The sequence below is a fragment of the Phlebotomus papatasi genome, chromosome 3, assembly GCF_024763615.1.
Source record: "Phlebotomus papatasi isolate M1 chromosome 3, Ppap_2.1, whole genome shotgun sequence".
In the NCBI taxonomy this organism is placed as follows: domain Eukaryota; kingdom Metazoa; phylum Arthropoda; class Insecta; order Diptera; family Psychodidae; genus Phlebotomus; species Phlebotomus papatasi.
The window spans coordinates 51132902-51156697 of record NC_077224.1 but is presented as its reverse complement, the minus strand read 5'-3'; the positions used below and the strand labels follow the sequence as shown (position 1 = coordinate 51156697).

The 23796-nt window shown below is 36.3% G+C and overlaps 1 protein-coding gene across 2 annotated transcripts; it reads left to right on the top strand.

Moving 5' to 3' along the window:
* Nucleotides 1-962: 962 nt before the first annotated feature.
* On the top strand, nt 963-21801 carry LOC129807213 (uncharacterized). 2 transcript variants are annotated; one of them, XM_055856316.1, is made up of 3 exons: nt 963-4373; nt 17343-18179; nt 21417-21801. In XM_055856316.1, the coding sequence occupies exons 2-3, from the start codon at nt 17362-17364 to the stop codon at nt 21583-21585; spliced, it is 987 nt and encodes a 328-aa protein (XP_055712291.1). In that variant the 5' UTR covers nt 963-4373; nt 17343-17361; the 3' UTR covers nt 21586-21801. The 2 variants fall into 2 exon arrangements, with proteins under 2 accessions (XP_055712291.1, XP_055712290.1); XM_055856315.1 differs by having other exon boundaries at nt 17129-18179.
* Nucleotides 21802-23796: the final 1995 nt, after the last annotated feature.

Sequence of the window (23796 nt, the reverse complement as noted above, 5' to 3'; positions counted from 1 at the left end):
ACCAATGGAAATCGATTTTTTTTGACATATGACAGAACTGGTCTAATTGTTCTAGCAGAGTGATTTCCTGCGGTAATCTTTAGTGAAATAGGGTAAAAAGTGCTTTTCAGTTATTTCCTTTGAAAATAAACAAGAAATTTGAAAAAGGAAGCAATACAAACATGATTTTTCAGGTGAAATAGTTCACTCTGAACTTTGTAGGAATGTTTCTAAAGCAGTACGTCGTGATATCACGACAAACTCATTTAGAATCGATTGGCTATTTGCTACCTTAAACTCCGAAGCAAACGTGTTATCCGAAGCCTTGCTTGCTCCCTAATGAAGTTGTTAGGTTTGAGGAGAAAAACAGGGTTACACATGGTTTACTTAACTACTGATCATTTAATCGCGGTGACTGATTCGGACCGATCAACTAACTAATCTTCCTCGCACGTCACGCGTTAGCTTTATCTAACGTTCTACCGGGATTAGTTTCATTTCGATCGATTCGCTGTAAATGCGAAGCTACGACGCTAACCAATTTCAACAGACTTTCTATGGGGACACCGATCAGCTGATCTTCCTCGCAGGTCACGCGTTAACTTTATCTAACGCTCCAACGGCATTAGTTTCATTTCGATCAATTCGCTTGAAATGCGAAACTACGACGCTAACTAACTTCAACAGACTTTCTATTAAGACACCGATCTGCTGATCTTTTTCGCAGGTCACACGTTAACTTTATCTAACGTTCCAACGGGATTAGTTTCATTTCGATAAGTTCGCTTTGCGAAACTACGACGATAACCAACTACAACAGAGTTAATATGAGGACACCGATCAGCTGATCTTCTGCGCAGATCACGCGTTAACTTTATCTAACTTTCCAACGGGATTAGTTTCTTTTCGATAAGTTCACTAGAAATGCGAAACTGCGACGCTAACCAACTACAACAGACTTTCTATGGGAACACCGATCAGCTGATCTTCCTCGTAGGTCACACGTTAACTTAATCTAACGTTCCAACGGGATTAGTTTCATTTCGATCAATTCGCTGGAAATGCGAAACTACGACGCTAACCAACTTCAACAGACTTTATGGGGACACCGATCAGCTGATCTTCCTGATCTTCCTCGCAGGTCACGCATTAAGTTTATCTAACGTTTTACCGGGATTAGTTTCATTTTGATAAGTTCGTTTGAAATGCGAAACTACGACGCTAACCAATTTCAACAGACTTTCTATGGAGACACCGATCAGTTGATCTTCGCAGGTCACGCGTTAACTTCATCTAAGGTTACACCGGGATTAATTTCATTTCGATAAGTTCACTTTGCGAAACTACGACGCTATCTAACTTCAACAAACTTTTTATGGGGACAACGATCAGTTGATATTCCTGGCAGGTCACGCGTTGACTTTGTCTAACGTCCCAACGGGATTAGTTTCATTTCGATAAGTTCGCTTTGCGAAACTACGACGCTAACCAACTTCAGCAGACTTTTTATGGGGACACCGATCTGCTGATCTTCCTCGCAGATCACGCGTTAACTTTATCTAACATTCTACCGGGATTAATTTCATTACGATAAGTTCGCAAGAAGTGCGAAACTACGATGTTAACCAACTCAGACAGATTTTCTATGGAAACATTGAATCAAAACAAACTTTCCGGTTTTGACCAAACAAAGATGGGAAATTTCAAGAGAAATTCAAAAAGAAATGGTTTGCTTGAAGTGCCCATCATGATCTTCATCATTTTCAACCGCTTATCCCTATTGATCCTTCGCCACTTCAGGAAGATGTTCGGGTTCGATCCCAAGGCGCTCCTAGGCAAGATTCTGAATTTGATTCAGCCATCTTGTTCTAGGTCTGCCCCGAGTTCGAAGTCTCCTCACAATGGCTTGCATGGCTTTTCTGGAAGTACGCTCAACTACCCAAATTTCACACAAGTAGATACACAATAAAAATTAATACTCCATGGAAAACATAGGCTGCTAATTCAATGGTACCTATGATACCATTCCTTAAACTCGAAATGAGTCCAAAAGAATTGAAGCGCATACAGCAATTGGTTAAGATCAGTGGCAAAGACAATCAGAACCGATGTTTCCATAGCTCAATGGTTAGAACATTCGCCTGGGTGGAGGCAGGAATTTTTTTTGATAACTACTTGATGAATTTGGGGTATCAGTTGTTTTGAATGGTCACCCGTCTGTGTAAAAATACAAAAATATTCTAAGTATAGGCCCTTACTGGCTAAATCGACAAAACGAGACATCTTTTTATCGAAACGATTCATCCAACTTATCATTTTTTAAAAATTGGCCTAATCCAGTTCAGGCATATTTTGCGCCTTCGATCGGAAAAATTATATCGGAACGGGCCAAGTTTGGAAAATACAGCCGGGGCAGTACCACTATCCAATTCAGTGTTTTGATTTTGTTCGGAACAATTGCAGTAAAGTGGCATGAAATGTTGTTCTGTTGTATTAATAAATACATCACTCGATTATGTTTCTTGATTCAGTCAAGACGTTCTTGGACGATGTATGATTCTAATTGATCAGTTGTCGGTAGTCTCGGTATCTATGCTTATTGACAGTTTTATTCATTTCCTACTTGCTTATGTCGCTTACGTACTAGGTCCCTTTGAGAAACAAGGCGTCCACCACGACACCTCTTTATTGTCAGTGATTCGCTACCATTTTTATGATTAGAGTATTAAGGTGGTCCCAAGATTTAAAATAAGATTTTGTCAGGGTCAGTTCTCCATTTCGGATTACTGATGCATCCAGATCACAGATTGGGCCCCTTATAGGCGCAAAAATCCTACGTAAGGTCCGATTCTAGAAAGCCAGTAATGCCCACATTCAGTTCATGGATTACCAGCCTAATACCGCCTTTATCATTCTTGGCATTTTATGAACAGTCCAATATTCTAATTGATTAAGTTCAATCTGTAGCTATGACTATTGACGTTCAGTTTTACTTTGCGTTTGTAGATCGGCTCCTTTAATTGTTTTTGGTCCTTCAGTCATCAGTGTTAGGCATTCTTAAGTGTTTAAATCAAATTTCTGAGAGTAATTTTCGATGATTCATGTTTGCTTTAGGCCTCCTCAACCTAACAATGTTTCTATGTACCCAGGACTCTTTCATTTAAAAAAACAGAAAAGGTGCTAAGGATGTAAAAGACTGAATAACATAATTTAGAACATTTTTGCAGTTTTATTACCTGGACTTTTTTTTGTAAATTTTATTTGCCTAAAGCTTCCAACTGGTGAAATTTTTGAAGTTATTTTCATGTTTAGACCATGTGTTATGCTCTCAAATTTCTTGAATATTTTCAAAAGTTTTATGTTGCAAAAAATCTGCAAGACTTACAAAGAGTAACCCTAATTTTCTGAAAAGAAAGCTCAATTGATTTTGTGATATTTTCTGAAAATAAAAAACAAGTATAAGAAATATCAAATGTACATTCAATCATTCCAACAAAAAGTGGACGATCTTCAAGGACTTTTTTTTCAACTCTCAAAGTTATTTTTTTGTATAATTTTTATGCTTAAACGCTATTTTGCAAAATAAAAAACAAAAACACAAATAATAATCCCAATGAAGTCCCTTTATATGCATTACATTCACAGAGAAGCTTTTCTATATTATGCACTTTCTTTTAAATTTGCGAGTTACTTTATACAAGATCTAGTTGAATATAATTTCTTTTAACATACCAAAGTATCACAAGAGAATGAAAAATATTTATTGATCGTACCACGTAATATAAAGATATAATATTTGAGGAGAGATAGATTAAAAAAAAAAGATGGTTGATTTTTTTTAAAGGAGAAATCGAATCACATTCCTTACTTTGCATTGCAAAAATAAATGAGAAAATTAGTGAGAAAAAAATATATATTTATTAAAAAATTATGAATATGAGAAGAAACTAAAAAAAAATATTAAGATTTCAGAGACCGAAAATGTATTTTGTAAATAAGTAACTGACATGAAAAAACTATGAGGAGAGAATCATGAATCTCTTCCCATCACTATTGCACTTTATATGAAAAAAAAAAATATTGTTACTATATGGAACTCTAATTCGAGTATTTATTTAATCAAATTTTATCTAAAAAAAAAAACATTTGTAATGTGTTTCTTTAGTGAAAATATGAGACACTTATGAGATGAAATAGTTATTAAATTTGAAATACAAAACTAGTGTTTACTCTTTCTATCGGGCGAAACATGTGACTTTGACAATTCCGAGTGCATTTGCTTTGTTATCAACGTGGCTGCATCAAGTAAACAACGAGCAAATCATTAACAAATAATAGTGGAAAACGCTGGTAATACGATATTTACGTGACTTTAAAAGATTGTTTAAGCACAGGTAAGTCAGAATTTTGTATATAATGCATTAAAGTAGTAGTCCTCAAAGCCATTTGGGGATTTTGTCCAACATTTCTCCAATTTGCTGTGAAAAAAACAAGCTACTTCCGTGATGCATTTTGACCTTAACCTCAAGTGGCAATCACACGCCCCAGTCCGTAGTCCACAGTTTTATGTCCCAATACAGTGGAAATATTTTACTTTAAAAAATTACTCCCTATGTCCTAAAAAAGTCCTACATTCTTTCATATTAAAATGTACTAGCAAACATACGACTTTTTTCTCGAGATGGAGGGAATATAACTTCTTAAAGACTTTCTCAATAGAAAGACAGATGATAAACCTGGACCCAACGGGGAAACATTAAGGCTCAAATAAACTTGCAAATGAACGACTGTTCTTTGAACGACGGCATTCGTGCTACACACAAATGCACTCCCAATAGCAAAAGAAAGCGGAATAGGCGAAGAATTCCTTGGGATTTTTCCACTATTTTCCTTAAAAAATTCCTTAGGAATTTTCCATAATACGTTTCAAGGAAAATTAATGGATTTATGCTGGATTTTTTATATAGAATACATCCATGGAAATGCTCGTGGAATTTATGTGGATTTTTCCACCAAAATAAAATGGAGAAAACATGAAGTTGTCACATGCACCTCATGATTTTACTTCCGAATATTAAAGAAATAGCAAAGATTACGAGGATTATAATATGTTTTACTAAACCAGCAATAACGAATTAACACTTTGAGCAATAAAAAAATATTTTATAAAAAAAACAATTTTTCCTAAAATATATATTAAATGACATAAAAACAGTAGTTGTTGGAAACGCGAGCGCTAACTGGCGGAAATATTTGAAGATTTATTATGTAAGCCCTTCCGGCACATTTGTCAGTCTTTTTGTAGAAAACGTGGCGTGACGTGCATTTGTGAATTTTCATAGGAAAAGAATTTGCGTAAGTTAGGATATTTCCTCATGTTAAAAATCTATTTAATTTAGTAATATTTATTGGTTAGATTTGGCTGAACTCCTTGGGAGACGATCAAGCTAGTCCTGAGTCAGGAAAAAGAGTTATATAACTTGGTAGGTTCGATAAACGATTGAAAGAAATTTAAAATGGCGTCAGGATAAAAATTATTAATTGAATTACAGGTTGTAAACTTTCAAAAAGCTTGAGGTTGGTGGAAGCAAACGGAGGCCGTTTGAGATTAAAGTAAGGATTGAATTGTTTGAATTAAAGAAATGAATTGAAGTGTATATTTATTTTAGGGACCACCAACATTCATTTATTCATTTGTAATCAGCCATTTAGTCATCGCCAAAGTAATCAAGTCCTTGCAGTCCGCCACGGGGAAATTGAGTTAATAAAAATAAATACAGTCCACTATCTCTTGATTTGTTTGACCCAGGGGACTTGGTCCCCAACAAGTGGTCCTTCTCACCGTGGATCAGTGACTGCAACGGACTGCAGAGGATTTGATTGTTCTGTCCGGAAAGGACCGCGATTGTCGCGATTGTGATTCTTGATTTGTGAGGGATTTCCAGACGAATAGCACGATGCCTCGCAAGAGCCAAAGGGCAACAAAAGGTCGACCTCCAACTCGTTATGGCTTTGATGAGGAGGATAACGACCTTGAACTGACTCTCACTCAGGCTAAGATTGAGAGAACTCGTAAGGAAATGGAGTTTTTGTCATTGCGGGAAAAGGAACTTGAGTTGCGCCAAAGTATGATGAAATCTAAGCGGATGAATTCACCAACAATTCTGGGGGATGTCCAGGGGGATATTCCAAGGACCTCAACACCTTTTTCATCGAATTCACGCAAGAAAGTTGAACTTTTCAACCCTCTGGTTACGAGGGGAAATGTCGTGTCTGATGATGAAGAGGCACCAGTGAATCTGGACGTGATCGTTGACAGGTTTGCAGAGTTCCAGAAGAAACTGATTGACGACGCAGCCCCGAAGAAGGAAGTTCTCACAATGACAAATGATCAGTTCCATTCGGCAATTCAGGAAGCTGTGAAGGCTAAAGAGAGAGAAATTGACACCAAACTTACTGGCTCCAAAGTGAAGCAAAATGCCACTAATGATGTGGACAAACACTCAAAAACGTCATCGGATGTTTTGGAGGTTATGGAGCGTTTTCTTGTACGCCAATCTTTTGGAACAGATGTACAAAAGTTTGATGGGAGTGTGAAGGAATGGCCGTTGTTCCGTGCTTGGTACGAGAACACTACCCAGACGTGTGGATATACGGATGTTGAGAGACTCAACCTGCTTCAGAGGTGTCTCACTGGAGAAGCCAAAGAAACAGTCAGATTTCTTCTCTACTCAGCATCGAATGTGAACAAGGCTTTGTCGTCACTGGAAGAGCGATATGGACAACCTGAACATCTGATTCGCACCATGATTGCACAGGTGAAGGCTTACCCACCTGTAAGAGTAGACAAGCCGGAGAGCTTGGTTGAATTTTCCACTATGATGGTGAACATGGTAGCAGCGATTGAGGAATTCAACCGAATGTGCTACATTGATAATCCCCAGCTGCTGGATGAGCTTGTGCTAAAGCTCCCGATGTCAATGCAGATTTCTTGGTCAGAATTCCAGGTGACCAAGAGCTACGTGACAGTGAAAACCTTGTGTGACTGGATTGCGGTAAAGGCCAGGGCGGCGAATTATCGTGTACAGGTTAGGGACTCAGCGAAAATTGAGCAGAAACCTGTCAAAGGCAAAACCGTGGCAACTGTCAATGAATTGACCGAGCTGAGAGCCGAAATGGCGGCATGCAGCTTTTGCAAGGGAAAACATGCCCCACAAAATTGTGAGACTTTTAAGAAGCTCAAAATAAGCGACAGATGGAAGATTGTGAGAGAAAAGGGAGTTTGTTTCAGATGCTTGAAGCCAAATCATTCTCTCTCAACTTGCAGTGATAACGGAAAATGTCCAAAACCTGGTTGTGGTCAGAAACACCACAATCTTCTCCACAGAGATGACAAGCAGCAAATGTTCTCTCTAGCTCAGAGAGAAGATGAGGAGAAGCTAGATGCTTCAGATTTCCCTACTGAGACTGATCAGGACTCGGATCAGGAAGATGAAATTTCCCCACAGAGGGGAATTGTGATGACTGGAGCCACAGTGGCTCATGCCAATACGAGTAATAAGATTCTCATGAAGATACTTCCGGTGTATGTTACTGGACCGAAAGGTACCTTGAAGGTCTACGCCTTTTTGGATGAGGGCTCCATGCTGACAATGATGAAGGCATCTCTAGCAGAGAAATTGGGGCTTAGTGGACCAAAGTGCCCTCTGACGTGGCAAGGAGCTGGACCGACAGCATGTACTGATCTGACATCGACTGTTGTCAACTGTAGAATCAGAGGTACTCATCCCAAAGCCAAGGAGTATTTAATGCAGAAAGTTAGGACTGTCTGTGAGTTAAGTCTCCCTAGGCAGACAGTGGATATGGAAGCACTGTCACGGGACTGGAAACATATGGCCGATGGTCATTCTGAATCCATGGTGGATGCAGAGCCCGATCTGCTGATAGGGCTGGACAACACTCCCTTGATTGTGTCACGGGAGATTATCCACGGACCGTGGAACGCTCCCTATCTGGCTTTAACTTGGTTAGGCTGGGTAGTAATGGGAAAATTGAATAATCAAACCTCATGTGAGGTAAAGACCTACTCCTACTCTATTGTGGAACGCAAAGATGAGCTGTATGAAATGGTGAAGAATTCCTTTTCCTTGGAGGGCTTTGGTACTGAAGGTCAAGAGAAGGTACTCTCTCGTGAAGATAAGAGAGCTCTTGAAATCATGAAGCGCACCACCCGTAGGACGAGTGATGGGCGTTTCGAGACTGGATTGCTGTGGAAGCAAGGTCATCAACCAATTGTGCCAGAGTCAAGAGATGTAGCTGTCAAGCGCTTGTACACCATGGAGAGGAAACTAGACAGAGATCCGGCATTGGCCGAGGCTTACTGTGCCAAGATAAGTGATCATCTTGAGAAGGGATACTTGATAAAGCTCATAGAAGAAGATAGGATGACTCCTACTGGAAATACTTGGTATCTTCCACACTTTGCGGTTTTTCACCCGGCTAAGGGAAAAATTCGAGTGGTATTTGACTGTGCGGCTAAGTCAGGGAATGTATCACTTAACGATCTGCTGATGAGCGGGCCAGACTTATTGAAATCACTTCCGGCAGTGTTGGAAAACTTCAGAAAGGGTAAATTCGCATTCACTGGAGACATCAAGGAGATGTTTCATAGAGTTTATGTTAGGGCAGAAGATACCAACTATCAAAGAATCCTATGGAGAGGAATGGATAGGAAAAATGAGCCAGAAGAGTACAAGATGAATGTGATGACATTTGGGGCATCTTGTTCTCCCACTCTAGCGTCATATGTGAAGAATCTAAATGCCCAAGAATATGCCGAAGAATTCCCAGAGGCAGTGAAGGGAATACTACACAATACATACTGTGACGATTATCTGGGATGTGCAGATACCATTGAGGAGTCTCGCGGATTGATCAAGGATATTGTTCAGGTTCATAAAGCCGGTGGCTTTGATATAGTGAACTGGACAGCCAATGACAGCAGAATTCTTAATTGTGTGAGTGACACGATGAAAAGTTTGAATGCGAAGGATGAACCTGAAAGAATTCTTGGCTTGTGGTGGGACTCTTCTGAAGATGTCTTCACTTTCAAGACCACATTCCATCGCGTCGCATCTGATATTCTGTCTGGAGAGAAGATACCCACAATGAGAGAAGTATTACGGCTGGTAATGTCAATCTTCGATCCATTGGGATTTTTGGCTATGTTTTCGGTGAAAGGAAAGATGATTCTCCAAGAGATTTGGCGTCAGAAAATTGGATGGGACGACATCATTTATGGTGTGGCTTTGGAGCAGTGGCAAGCATTCATCAAGGAGCTAAAAATGATTGACACAGTGAAGATACCGAGATGTTATTCTCCGAAACTTCCGGAAGCAACTTCAATCCAGCTACACGTCTTTGGAGACGCCAGCGAGAGTGCCTATGCATCAGTTGCATATTTACGGATTGAAAGTGAAAATAGTGTTGAAGTGGCTTTTGTGTGTGCTAGAACTAAAGTTGCTCCATTGAAAGCTACCAGTATCCCAAGACTTGAGTTACAAGCTGCAGTGCTTAGTGCGCGACTTAGCGTTGCGGTAAAAACATCTTTGGATCTTGAATTTGATCGAGTGGTTTTGTGGACGGATTCCCTAACGGTGATGGGGTGGATCAAAAGTGATTCTCGTAGATACAAGCAGTTTGTTGGACACAGAATAAGTGAAATTGACCAACTGACAGAGATTCATCAATGGAGATGGATTTCGACTACACAGAATCCAGCTGATTTGGCCACGCGTAGAAAGCCGTGTGATTTCAGTGCGTCCTCTAAATGGTTCACTGGGGCGCCCTTCCTGAAATTGGAGGAGGAACAATGGCCTCAAGATGATAAAAAACAAAAAGTTGCAGACAATGGAGACATTGAGGTGTTTCAAGTGTTAGTGAACGTTGAAAGGTTTATTGGAAATCGTCTGATTCCAGAGATGAGTCGTTTTTCCCGCTGGAATCGACTTGTCAGAGCGACTGCTCAAGTGAAAAATTGTGCGCAGTTTTGGTTGAAAAAGTGGCGTAAAGCGAAAGAAAATCTAAAAACAAGTGAATTACCCGGACTCAAAGTGAGTGATTTGATAGAAGCAGAAAAAGTGTTGCTTCAGGAAATACAGTCAGTGTACAGAAGAGAAATACAGTGTCTCCAAGAGGGAAAAGTAATTCCCAAAGAAAGTGATTTGTATCATTTGACGCCGTTTGTGGATTCTGATGGATTATTGAAAATGAGATCACGTTTGCAAAATAGTGAAGTGCGAGTAAAGTGCCCCATTATTCTTCCGCCGAAGCACGTGGGGACAAAGTTGATTATTAGTGATTTTCATGTTCGGAATCATCACCAAGGACGAGAACAAGTTGTAAACAACGTTCGTGAAAGATTTTATATTCCAAGAGTGAGAGTGGCAGTCAAGAGGGCTTGGCATGAGTGTCAAATTTGCAAAAACAAACGCGCCCAACCTTTGATTCCTGAAATGGCCGTGCTTCCATCCGCAAGAGTTAATGATTCAGTGTATCCCTTTGTAAAGAGTGGAATGGATTATTTTGGACCATTAGAAGTGAAGGTGGGTCGTCGTGTGGAGAAAAGATGGGGAGTAATCTTCACTTGCCTAGCGACTCGTGCTGTGCACTTGGAAGTCGCACACTCCCTGACGACAGACAGTGCCATCATGGCAATTAGACGTTTCATGAATCGACGCGGATCTATAACTGATATGTTCTGTGATAATGGAACAAATCTTCGAGGAGCTGATAACGAATTTCGACGACTTTATGCAGCCGTAGATGAAAAGAAGATTCAGGAAACCTTCTCCGAAAAGCGTGTGGAATTTCACTTTAATCCACCAGCCGCACCACATATGGGCGGTGTTTGGGAAAGACTTGTCCGTTCCGTCAAAGTTGTATTGAAAGAGGTCATGAGGACACGGCATCCCACTGATGAGGAGTTGCACACATTCTTTATTGAAGTGGAGTACATTCTAAATAACCGGCCTTTAACTTATGTGTCGATTGATCCTGATGACGAGACTGCCATCACTCCCAATCATTTCTTGATTGGAAGATCTGGAGAGAACCGACCGATTGGGACCTTTGATGACAGCGATTTGTTCCTCCGCAAAGCATGGAGACGAGCTCAGTATTACGCAGACCATTTTTGGCGTAGATGGATGCTTACCTCGCAACCAGTGGCCCTTGGGTCGAGTGGAAGAAGTATTTCCTGCCCCTGATGGGAAAATTCGTTCAGCGATGGTAAGAACTCGTTACGGCCTATACAAGAGACCAGTTGCAAAGCTTGCTGTGCTGGACGTGGAGTAGGTGGGTGCAGGAGCACCAGAGGGGAAAATGTTGGAAACGCGAGCGCTAACTGGCGGAAATATTTGAAGATTTATTATGTAAGCCCTTCCGGCACATTTGTCAGTCTTTTTGTAGAAAACGTGGCGTGACGTGCATTTGTGAATTTTCATAGGAAAAGAATTTGCGTAAGTTAGGATATTTCCTCATGTTAAAAATCTATTTAATTTAGTAATATTTATTGGTTAGATTTGGCTGAACTCCTTGGGAGACGATCAAGCTAGTCCTGAGTCAGGAAAAAGAGTTATATAACTTGGTAGGTTCGATAAACGATTGAAAGAAATTTAAAATGGCGTCAGGATAAAAATTATTAATTGAATTACAGGTTGTAAACTTTCAAAAAGCTTGAGGTTGGTGGAAGCAAACGGAGGCCGTTTGAGATTAAAGTAAGGATTGAATTGTTTGAATTAAAGAAATGAATTGAAGTGTATATTTATTTTAGGGACCACCAACATTCATTTATTCATTTGTAATCAGCCATTTAGTCATCGCCAAAGTAATCAAGTCCTTGCAGTCCGCCACGGGGAAATTGAGTTAATAAAAATAAATACAGTCCACTATCTCTTGATTTGTTTGACCCAGGGGACTTGGTCCCCAACAGTAGTATTTTAGGTTGGCGGCCTATTTAATGTAATCACTTCACTATTATGTACACGAAACGCAGTGTCGCATTATTAATTATATAATAATTCGTCGCAGGAGTCACTAAAAATGTTTGCGGATGGTTTGGAAACAAATTATCCACATTGTCACAACACCATTTTATTTGTTTGACAATTCGAGAGAAAAGTGGAAGAAACCATATAAAAACTTGTGGAAAGATAGTGGAAATTTCCATATGACTTTTCCAGCTTATCCCGCGGACGTTTCACGTGTGAGTTTCCATATAAATGTTCCACGGAACTCCGCGGAATTTAACGCTGGAATTTCAGTGGTTCGTACTTGAAATTCCATGGAGACCTATGATTCCAATGGAATTACCGGCTCCAAATTCCATAGGAAAACTTAGTGGAATTTTATCGTCAAATTCCGGTGAATTTTGCAGTGTGGACGCAAGTTTTCCACTGGAATTTCCGCGGAATTCTCATGAATAAAAACTAATTATTTTAGAATTTTTGTTGTGCTTGATGCTGAGCAGTAAAAGGGTGATTCATAGAAATTGGTAGATAAATCCGGTTAATTAATAGATTTAATTAATAAATTAATGAATTTCGATCTGTACACAAACATTTCTAAATAGTGAACCAATAATTATTATTTGACAACCGTTTGAGTGAGTATTTTTTGAAAATTAAAACAAAAAAAGAAACAAAAAAAAAACAAATAAAAATTCCTAATTAAATAATTGTTATTTGTTATTGAAACACTTTACACATATACGTAAATTTAGATGATCCACAAATTGTAATCCGCGTAATTCTACGAATTAAAATTTAAACTGCTTGACCACCCTTCAGATTCATTAAATCCATGCAACTGCTTTTGTTCCCTAATCCAAAAATTTCGTATTGAAGACAGAAATTTTTACCAAATGAGAAAATATCACCTTCTTATACAATTATTTTGCAGAATAAGACGCCGAGTGCTATTTGGATTAGTTTAAAGAGAACGCTGAAATGAGTTTATAGGCTTTAAATTTAAATAAAAATTATTATTATTTTTTTTTTTGCCCACCCTACCTTAGGTCTTAATGGCGAATACCTATATACAGTAGAGTTTCGTTATAGTCCATATTTGGTTTCAAATTTGACACTTAGGTCGCAGTATAGTCCATGTAATTTTTTAAAATGATCAACGACTTTTAGTATTGAAATTGCTCGACGGCTTCCACTTTCTTTGCGATTGTGATACTTGTCCTCGCTCTCTTCATTATGGATCACAATTATCACAACTACTCAATAAAGTTTGCCAAAAATATTAAAATAATTATGCTTGTTGCGTACAAAAAACATAACCTAACATAAAATCAGTGTTTTGAAATCAACGGTCGATAAATTGTGGACTATAGAGCGATGACCTATAGCGAGACTCTACTGTATGACCGCAGACTTATGTAAATAAAAATTATGAAGAAGTTATAATAAATTAAAAATAGAAAAGTCTAATAAGGGAAGGGTATCAATAACTGAAGGTGCATTCTGGATTTCTAGATTGTCCCTTGTATTATTGTTTTGAAATAAAATATTTTTCTTAAAATTATCCTTTTCTCTTTTTGCTTAATTAGCTTCTGAAAGATGTATTGCGTTAGTTTATATTTTTAATCTATAAGAACAGATGTCATGTTTGCAATGACAGCAATTTTTTAATCAATTTCAATAAATAGTAGAAAATAAATTATTAATTGAATCACTATTCTTTCAAATGGCACGCACAAAAGTATTAGATAGTGTTTTTGGAGATTACATTTTTAACTAATTATGAATAATTTGTCTCGTGATACCTTTTCCCTATTTTAGTTAGATTATCAAACTTAGATTGGGTTGTATTTATCATTACAATTATTTATCAATATGTTTGAAAATTCGGATTGGATTAAAATACATTGAAAATCTAATTTTATCTTCATTTATTTTAATTTCTGAGTTACCTCTATTATTTAATAAAATTTTACAAACAGTTAGAAAAATTGAACTAGAACCTCTAATTTTCAGCACTTTTGGCGTTTGCTTAAAGTGGATAATATGAAATTTTAATAACTTATCCATTTTATTTTGCGCAGGAGCAAGCACAATCAATGAATAATAAGCAGTTATAACCAAAAAATCAATTTAATAAATTATTTCACATTAGAAACTTTTTGGAAAATGTCATGGGAATTTCTCGGAAATTCACTGGACACGCTCCAAATTTACTAGAAATATATTAGAATCGCGCTAAATTCATTGGAAATATACTGGAAAAGCGCCAAATTCAATGGAAATTCCCTGGATATAAATGTGGTGAAGTTTTGTGAAATTCACCACACTTTCAAAAGAAATCCTCTGGAAGATTCCCTTAGAATTACAGTACGACTCCGACAGAGTCAACACGTTTGATTCTTGTATATCTGCAATATTCTAAGTCATTAATTGTTGTAGATACTATTTCACTTGTTAAAATTTTTTTCAAGTTCTTACTTAACAAAATTAGTTTAAAAGTTCGACGTTAAACCTTAGATTGTAGAGTTTTTATAACAGTGTTTAAAATTTTAAGGAGTTGACTCTATTGAAGCCGTACTTATTTTTTAACATTTTAAAAATCTCTTCAATACTCCCAATATTGCCGTCAATATTAGAGACCGTTTATAATGGAATTGATATTTCGAAAAATAAATCCCTATTTTGAAATTTTCAAAGCTACTTTTATCATCTTTAGAGCAAGGACATGATCTAAATAAAAATCCAAAATGTGTTTTTTACGGAATTCTATCAGTTAGATTTCTACAAAATTACGCAAACATTAAATATTACAAATGTTCCTTTTCGTTTCTTATTTTGTAAAAGTTCTCAAAAGCACAAATCGACCTGTTTGAAGAATGCTTTTGAAGAGACGTAATACAATATAACCTCTCCTGCATATGCAAAAACGTAAACAAAAAAATGGTGGAGGTGTCCTATGGGACAGCCCTTAACTACATTTGCGAAAGAGTCTCACGAGTTTATGCAATCATACAATACATACATATTTACGATAAAGGGGGTCCGTGGTGCAATTGGTAAGAGCGTTCGGCTCTTGGTCGGTGTGACCCCCGGCTCGACTGTCACAGTTGTGAGTTCGAGTCCCGCCCGGTGCAAATTATTGAAGCGCCTGAATGGGCATTTTTCACGAAACATTGTAAACTGAATAATAAACTTGTAAACTGAACAATGTACAAAATGGCAATAAAAGCCCGGTATATCGAAATAAATAAAATTAATTATTTACGATAAATTATAAAAGAAATTATATGAAATTGAATCAAAATCAACTGCAATAGCTATGTCATTATTTGCGAGCAACTACGTGAATTTGAAATTTCTGTAAAAATTAAAGAAAACTATTAATCAGTTGAATATTTCCTTGAAAAAAATTACAACACAAAATTAAGCTGTAATAAATTTGAGCATATTTGCTCCATTTCATTGTCATTCGTAAAATGTTAAAAAAGATCTTTTCAAATTACACTGCCGTTCGAATATAAAAATCTCAACTAAAAGTAGCTAAAAGTAACTAAAAGTACGGAACTAGGCAGAAAAGACTTTATGTTCGGGCACTTCCACTTCCAAAGACTTCCCAGCACTTCATTTTCAGCCGTACACTACTTCTGACCCTAATATTTCCCTCTTCCTAAAACCCGTATTGTAATGTGTTACCTGGATTAAAAAATACAAAGAAATGTGATTAGACCTATCCGGAAGGCTTCAGAGGACTGCCTCAAATACCTGAATAAAATGATACAAAGATGGGTTATTCGACCTGTAAGGAAGGTTAGAGTACTGCCTCAAATACCTGGAATAGTTAAATATTGAGTACTATCCGGCTCGAAGGACCATTAAAATGGTAATGTGTTACCTGAATAAAATGATATAAAGATGAGTTATTCGAACTGTCCGGAAGGTTAGAGTACTGCCTCAAATACCGTATAGAATCGGAATAGTTAAATATTGAGTACTATCTGGATCGAAAGGCGATTTTTCACTTCACTACTTTATTTAACAAATCCAATTCAGAGTCTAAATAAATTTCACGGAAGAAAAACTTTTCCTTTCCTCTCTCAATCACGGAAAAAGAAGAGTGACTTGTCAAAAATTGCGCGATACATGAATTCATGATGAATTGATGCGGCGAAATTCGAACATAGAACATCGCAAGTGCGATTTAAATTTCAACCGTGTCGTCCTGCGATGTTCCACCGTATATTAATTAAACCAGAGGTGTGCAAGAAACCGTTGAAACCGAATTAACGTCAAATGAAACATGTACGTCAATGGTCAAAACGCTACTATAACAAACTTATTTTGACGTTAATTCGGTTTCAACGGTTTCTTGCACACCTCTGAATTAAACTATTAGTCTCTAATTGAAATGGCAGGATATTCCTTAGTAGTAAAAGTATCTAGAAATAATGTAATAGTCCTTAAATCCTTTAAGGATAAGTCATTGAGTTTAAAAGTAGGGGTAACAAAAACCCTTGTAAAGTCTTGGTGAAGACAAAACTGTCTAACTTTTGTGTTGAATTATTCGCATGCTTTTTAGGATATAAGGACATATGATGAATATTCTGGCGATTTAACTATTCAAAAGTACTCTGATATGAATTGAAACCCATTATTATCCCTCAAAGATTAAAAAAATCCTAATTTGAAAAATAATATCTTCCGGAGCTCTTCGAAAAACGTGATATTTTAGGAAAATAATTCTTTATCTATCATAATGGATTAATCTCAATATTACCGCTTAATATGGAGAATAGTTTATACAGATATTTACTTATAACAAAAACACTCTCTCAAACGTCTAAAATCATTCCATAATCTCTGATTTTTCTCCAAACTTACGACATTTCCTGCAACAGACGGAGTAATAGCTTTGATTACTATGTACTTATAGTAATTATCTTCAGTAGGGGAAGGTGGGGTATCTTTAAATGGGGGCAGCTTTGGTATAATTTACTTCAAGAAGTCAATTGCGAAGCTAAATTACATCATATATGACAAAACTCAATTCCATTTAAAAATAAGAGAAAAAAATCCAATTTCAAAGATGCCACAATTTTTTGAACCTGTTTTTCCTATTCCAGGCTCTCTAAAACCAACCTGTAGCAATTAGTGATCCTAAAAATATTTACATCAGGAATAGCTGCAAATTTCTTGTATTGCTGCTTCATTTAATTCAACGCGTAATCACTTCTTTCACCTCAAAAGTTCATTGATAATTGACACAAAAGATTTGGAAAGCTTTTCAATCACCATTTATTTGAATCTCTCTAATATCTTGCTGTCCTGGTAACAAAGACACGACGGTGTGGGCGTTATGAGAAAGATGGCAACTGTTATTGATGGTGGTTTTGCTACTCAACTTACTCAACATGTGGGCGATAAAGTTGATGGGGATCCGCTCTGGAGTGCCAGATTCAATGCCACAAATCCAGCAGCTGTGAAGGCTGTTCACGTGGACTTTCTGGAAGCTGGAGCTGAAATTATCCGCACGAATACCTATCAAGCTTCAATTGATAATTACAAGAAACACTTAGGAATATCCGAGGAGGACGCCATAGCTCTTCTTCGGAGTACAGTTGGGTATGCTCAGGAAGCTCGAGATGATTTCTTGAGGAAGACTGAGAAAGACGAGAAGCCTAGGATTTTTGGCTCAATCGGTCCATATGGTGCTTGTCTGGCCGATGGATCAGAATACAGTGGAAGTTACATTAAAAGTACAAATCCCTCAGTTATTCGGGAATGGCACAAGTCTCGTATCACTGTTATCCTAGAAGCTGGAGTTGATGGTTTGGCCATTGAAACTCTCCCAAGTGCCCTTGAAGGGGAAATCCTCCTGCAGCTCATGAAGGAGGACTTCCCTGATGTGAAATTCTGGCTTTCCTTCCAATGTCGCAGTGGTTCTGAGACAGCGGCAGGAGAAAATTATCGAGAAGCCATGCGGAAAATTTGGCAGATTGTACAAGGAGACAAGAAAATGCAGGAGAAATTTCTGGCTGTCGGAGTTAATTGTCTCCATCCAGACAATGTTGCGTCACTTTTCACTGGTCTCAATGACCCTAGAGCTCCAGCTGACAGCCAAATTCCACTGATTACTTATCCAAACTCCGGAGAGACTTATGACGTGGTAAAAAAGTAAGGTCAATGATATTCCTCATTTTGATAACACTATCTCACGTTTTTTCCCTAACATGAAAATTTATATTGTTTTTCGTATGCAATAACCGACTTATTTTAGTTACACATTTTATCATTTTTTTTAATGTTGGGAACAAATTTAAATTTTCTTTTAAACTTTTTCTGGGTCGAGTGGTAGAGCTCGCTCTATGATGCAAATATCCTGGGTGCTTTTAGGTTTTACCACCAACTTTCGGTGGTTAGAGTTGTTTGAATTTGGCACAATCTTTAAAAAATTCAAATTTGTGAGTAAAACATAAAATATTGGTCAGTAAAAAATCAAATTCGGTCAGTAAAAAATAAAATATGGTCAGTAAAAAACTTTTAAAAAAATCAGTAAAAAATTAAATTTGGTCGGTAAAAAGTCAAATTTGGTCAGTAAAAAATCAAATTTGGTCAGTAAAAAATAAAATTTTGTCGGTGAAAAGGCAAATTTGATCAGTAAAAAATTAAAGTTGGTCAGTAAAAAATAAAATTTGGTCAGTAAAAAATAAAATTTGGTCAGTAATAAATAAAATTTGGTCAGTATAAAATAAAAAATTGGTCAGTAAAGAATCAAATTCGGTCGGAGAAAAGGGAGAAAAGTCAAATTTGGTCGGTAAAAAGTCAAATTTGGTCTGTATTTTTTTTTTAAATTAGTAAAATATGAAATTTAATCAGTGGAAAATTAAATATGATCAGTGAATAATAAGTTAGTCAATAAAAATCTAAAAGGAAATCAATAAAAGTTAAAACTTTGCATATCCGGATAAGAAGTATTGCACATTTCGTATTGCGGAAACTTCGTATTTTATTTAATAACTTCGTATTTCCTATTTCATATTTCGTCTTTCCTAAATTTTGTACAAAAATTAAACAGGTGCTACTGATAACTTTCCAATGCATAGAAAATTTCCCTTTGCCTCAACAGGCGATACAGATAACTTCCCGAAGCACAGAAAATTTGATTTTTTTACTGACCATTTTTTATATTTTACCGTTCAAATTTCATTTTTTACTGATAAATTTTGATTTTTTACCTACCAAATTTGATTTTTTACCGACCAAATTTGACTTTTCTCCGTCCAAATTTAATTTTTTACAGACCAAATTTTATTTTAAACTGACCAAATTTTATTTTTTTTTACTGACCAAATTTAACTTTTTACCGACCTTTTCTCCGACCGAATTTGATTTTTTACTGACCAAATTTTATTTTACACTGACCAAATTTGATTTTTTACCGACCAGATTCTTTATTTTTTACTGACCATATTCTTTATTTTTTACTGACCATATTTTATTTTTTACTGACCGTATTTTATTTTTTACTGACCGTATTTTATTTTTTTACTGACCGTATTTGATTTTTACTGACCTAATTTGACTTTTTACTGACCAAATTTAATTTTTTACCGATTTTTTTAAAGTTTTCTACTGACCATATTTAATATTTTACTGATTATATTTTATTTTTAACTGACCACATTTGATTTTTTTCTGACCAAATTTAATTTTTTATTGACCAAATTTTATTTTTTACTGACCAAAAAGTCGCAGCCTTTGAATTTTAATCAGTTAGCTTCATTGGACTGAAGTTCATAGTTTTGGGGCTGAATTATATCATAATAAGAAAACTAATGATACCTAATAATAAACCATACCTACAATCTCTTATATGTAGGATTATCAAAATGGGAGATATTGAGAGGGGAAAACTCTTCTTTTAATTCAACAAAAGGTTTAATTCAATATTATGTAACTTTATAATTGAAAAAGTACGTCTACATTCTTCGACAAATTCTCTATAAAGAAATTTAGGTATTACAATTATATTATTTATAGATATAAATTCTCTCTAAATTCTATTGAATGATTCTAACAGCTGTAACTTGAGAACCAGTGGCCCGATTCTTGTCAAACTTTGACACATTATCATTTTAAAAATGGATGATTCGTGATATATTCAAGTTTCTTTTATAGTGGTTCCATTTATGCGTCAGTCTATGGACTTATTGACCGACGTGTTACACTGGATACGACAGTATGAGACATTATAGTCTAGCAACAGCAAAACGGGAAGTTTTTCCAAAACTTAGACGAATTTCGTTTGATGTTTCGAGGTCTCAAGCAAAGAATCTTTGCCCTGATAGTCCAAATTATTAAAAATCTTGATAGAATCTTTATGCCAGAAAAAATATAGGTCGGGGAACTGAACTTATTAATTAAATTACTAAAAGATATTTACCTTCACTAATTGAAAATAAATACCCTGGAACCAAATTTATTGAGTGGAGCTATAATTATTGCCACCCGAAAATCGCCATTTTGATAAAGATTCTATCACAGTACAGTAGACTCTCTCTCAATCGGGAATATGGGGCAAAATGTCATCCGGTTTAGCGATAGAATTGAGCGTCAAAGCCTTTGTAAATTCCACAAAAAGCGCTCAATTATAAAGAATCACGGTAAAATAGGAAGAACTACAGCGAATTTCAGCAAATTAGCTTCAGAATTAAACGTAAAAATTGTCAACAAAATTTGTCGCCCGATTGAAAAAGAGCCGATTGAGTGAGAGTCTACTGTACTCACAGTTCTAACGGTATAAAATTCATATGTCAATTTTTCATATCGGTTTGAAAATACCTTCAAATGATTTTTTATTTTTTTCCAAAAAAAAAATTTTTCAAAGTTGTTCCAGTATGAAAAAGTGGAGCTATGATTATTGCCAGCAGTGTACAAGCATCACATACATTGTCCGAAGTATACATTTGATAATTACTTAATAAGTACTTAATGTGTTAACTTGGCTGGGATACCGCGCGAGTACATTTTTTCGTTTTCGGTTTTAGAAAAATTCGCTAATAGACAAATCGTCTTTGGAAAAGAAAAGACGAAACTCTAAGTTCTCCGATTCTTTTAAAAACGTAAACAAAAAAAGAGAATTAAACCGTGGAATAGACTGAAATTCCATAATTGAAAATATGATTTTATACTTTATTGAATTTTGAAAAAATATACATAAGTTCAGTTTTGTTTCCAGTCAAATTGAACTTTATAAAATAATCTCATTCAATTACTTCAATATTAAATTTGCTTTTTTGCACAAATGAAATCACCAAATTGACCCTAATTCACATTTCGTTTTATTTTGACTTCCTTTGTGACCTAACGATCCCTTGGTAATGTGTTTCCGGGTGCTTTATTTTTTGGTAGAAAATGGATTCCTGGGCAAGCCCAAGAACCATTGGAGAGTCGCTTGGAGGAATGGATAAAGTTAGGTGTCAGATACGTAGGTGGTTGCTGTAGGAACTATGCAAGCGATATCAGACGAATACGCGAGACCCTTGACACTCTCTCGCGACAATTGGCATCAACTGATTAGGGAATCTTGGTCTGGGAGCGCGAGCAAGTGGGAGACATCAGTGAGAGGCATCCAATTGAATAACATCGTATCAGTCGCAGCTGAGACACTGGCCAGCTGATCACGCCCGTGCTCCACTCTGCAATTTATACAGCTTTTCTGTAGACAAGATTTAAATTTAGTTGTTTGATTATTTCTCAATAAATATTGCAACATTTTTCTTTTGTAGTTTTTGCACATCTCTTGTTTCACTATCTACGAAGTTTTTTTTCGTGTGACAATATAGTTTTTCCTTTGTGAAAATTTACACTCCTATAACACGTTTTGTAATAAATCTGTGGGCTGTTGAGCTTGTCTCATTTAAACGCAACATACAGTTCAAGGTAACCACACGTCCACAACCGCATTTTGAAGCCTATGTACTTTCATTTTGTTTATTAATAAAATTTATTAATAGTATTTTGTTTCGAGCGATAAGACTGAAGTTGGAGCAGTTCTATCTCTAGAGGTTTTTTTTCTGTGATTGGTACACGGTTCAGAAAAAAATATGGTGCTTAAACATCTTATGATTCTCGATGGTGGTTTCGCCACTCAATTGACCGTTCATGTTGGTCACAGTGTCGACGGAGATTCTCTATGGAGTGCCAGATTCAACTCCACCAATCCCTCGGCCATCGTAAAAACACATCTGGATTTCCTTCAAGGTAAGCTGCAATCTTACCAACCATTTTCCTCCAGCAGGTCTCATGGGGTCGTTTAAAAAAATACAAATAACCAGACTTCACAAAGTACTTAACAGATTATAATTAAAACTTAAGAAGAAGAAAATCCAAAAATAGTTGTTAATCTTAAGCGGAGGATTATAAGGAGAAATTCATGTCAACTCTACGAGAAATGTTTCGCAAAACTCGAAAAACTCAATAAATTGTCAGAAAAGTCCACAAGAAAAAGTTTCTTTAAATCCCGCCTTTACCCTTGATATAGGTCTGAAGCCTATCGGCTTATTGTGACCAAGATCCGAATATAAACAAAATACTTACCAGTTAAACAAATATTCTTAAAGAAATTATTTCATAATGAAAGAAAAATTCAGAAATACATTCGTGGCAATTAGGGCAATTAGGGCACAGTGGGGCACCTTTAGTGAAAAATCCCAATTTCAAAGCTGCCCCACTTCCTCCTATATATTTATGAAACTCTTAAGAATCCGATAAGTTTGAGAAAATTGTAACACAAAGGAAATCAACACAGTTAAGATAATTCTTTAAGAACTTTTGCTAAACTCGTAAAATTCGTAATTATATTGTAAAAATGAATAATTGTTTCTTACTTACTTAAAAAAAATGCGATAAAATGTTTAAAAGTTTTGTAAAGCCCTAAGAATTACATTATCAAATTCGAGAAAATTATTTTGCAAAACCCAAAAAAAAATTCTTACACACCTTTCAAGGGTAGGGGGAAGTGAGGTACCTCTGAAATTGCGATTTTTCTCATATGCTTAAGTGGAGCTGACCCATAACATAGTGTAATTGAGCTTCTCAATCTGTTTGTGCATCTAAATTATACCATTAAGGCTCAATTTTATATAAAAATAGGTGAAAAATCCCAATTTCAAAGGTGCCCCACTTTCAAAGGTGCCCCACTTCCCCCTAACATGGTTCTTGAAATTAAAAAAGAAATCTATTTCCAAAAGTTTAAACATATTAAAGGATTTACTTAAGTTTAAAACAATTCAAATTTCTAAACATATAGGGGAAAGCACTCTTCCTTCGAACGTTCATGCCTTCGAATAATGTGAATTTTCTTTTACTTTTCCTAGGAGACTAACACATTTCTATTAAATATTAGTTAGCTTATTATCAATAATTAATAATTATGTGATAATTAAGTAAAATCTCTTAGGAAAAATAAAAGAAAATACACATTATTCAAAGGTATGAACGTTCGGAGGGAGAGTACTTTCCCCTAAAAGTTGAAATTTTGATTTTAAATTTTTAGATATTCAGGCAGGATTAATTATTCAAGGATACGGTTACACAATGGGTCAAGTGGTAGAGCACTCGCACTATGATGCAAGTGTCCCGGGTTCTAATCTCCTTTAGGTCACCAGGAATTTTTCTGGCGTTAAAGGTTGTCGAATAGCATCCAGTGAAGTGAAGCTCATGATTGATTCCATAGGGCATGGGACTAACAATTCCATCCTTGTATATAAGATAAGCATTTCGCAAAGCG

Excerpts from the sequence above, each read along its gene's own strand:
- LOC129807213 (XM_055856316.1), top strand. The coding sequence starts at position 17,362 with ATGAGAAAGATGGCAACTGTTATTGATGGTGGTTTTGCTACTCAACTT. Across the intron at positions 18,180-21,416 it reads ACTTATGACGTGGTAAAAAA|AAAATGGATTCCTGGGCAAG; the intron begins GTAAGGTCAATG and ends ATTTTTTGGTAG.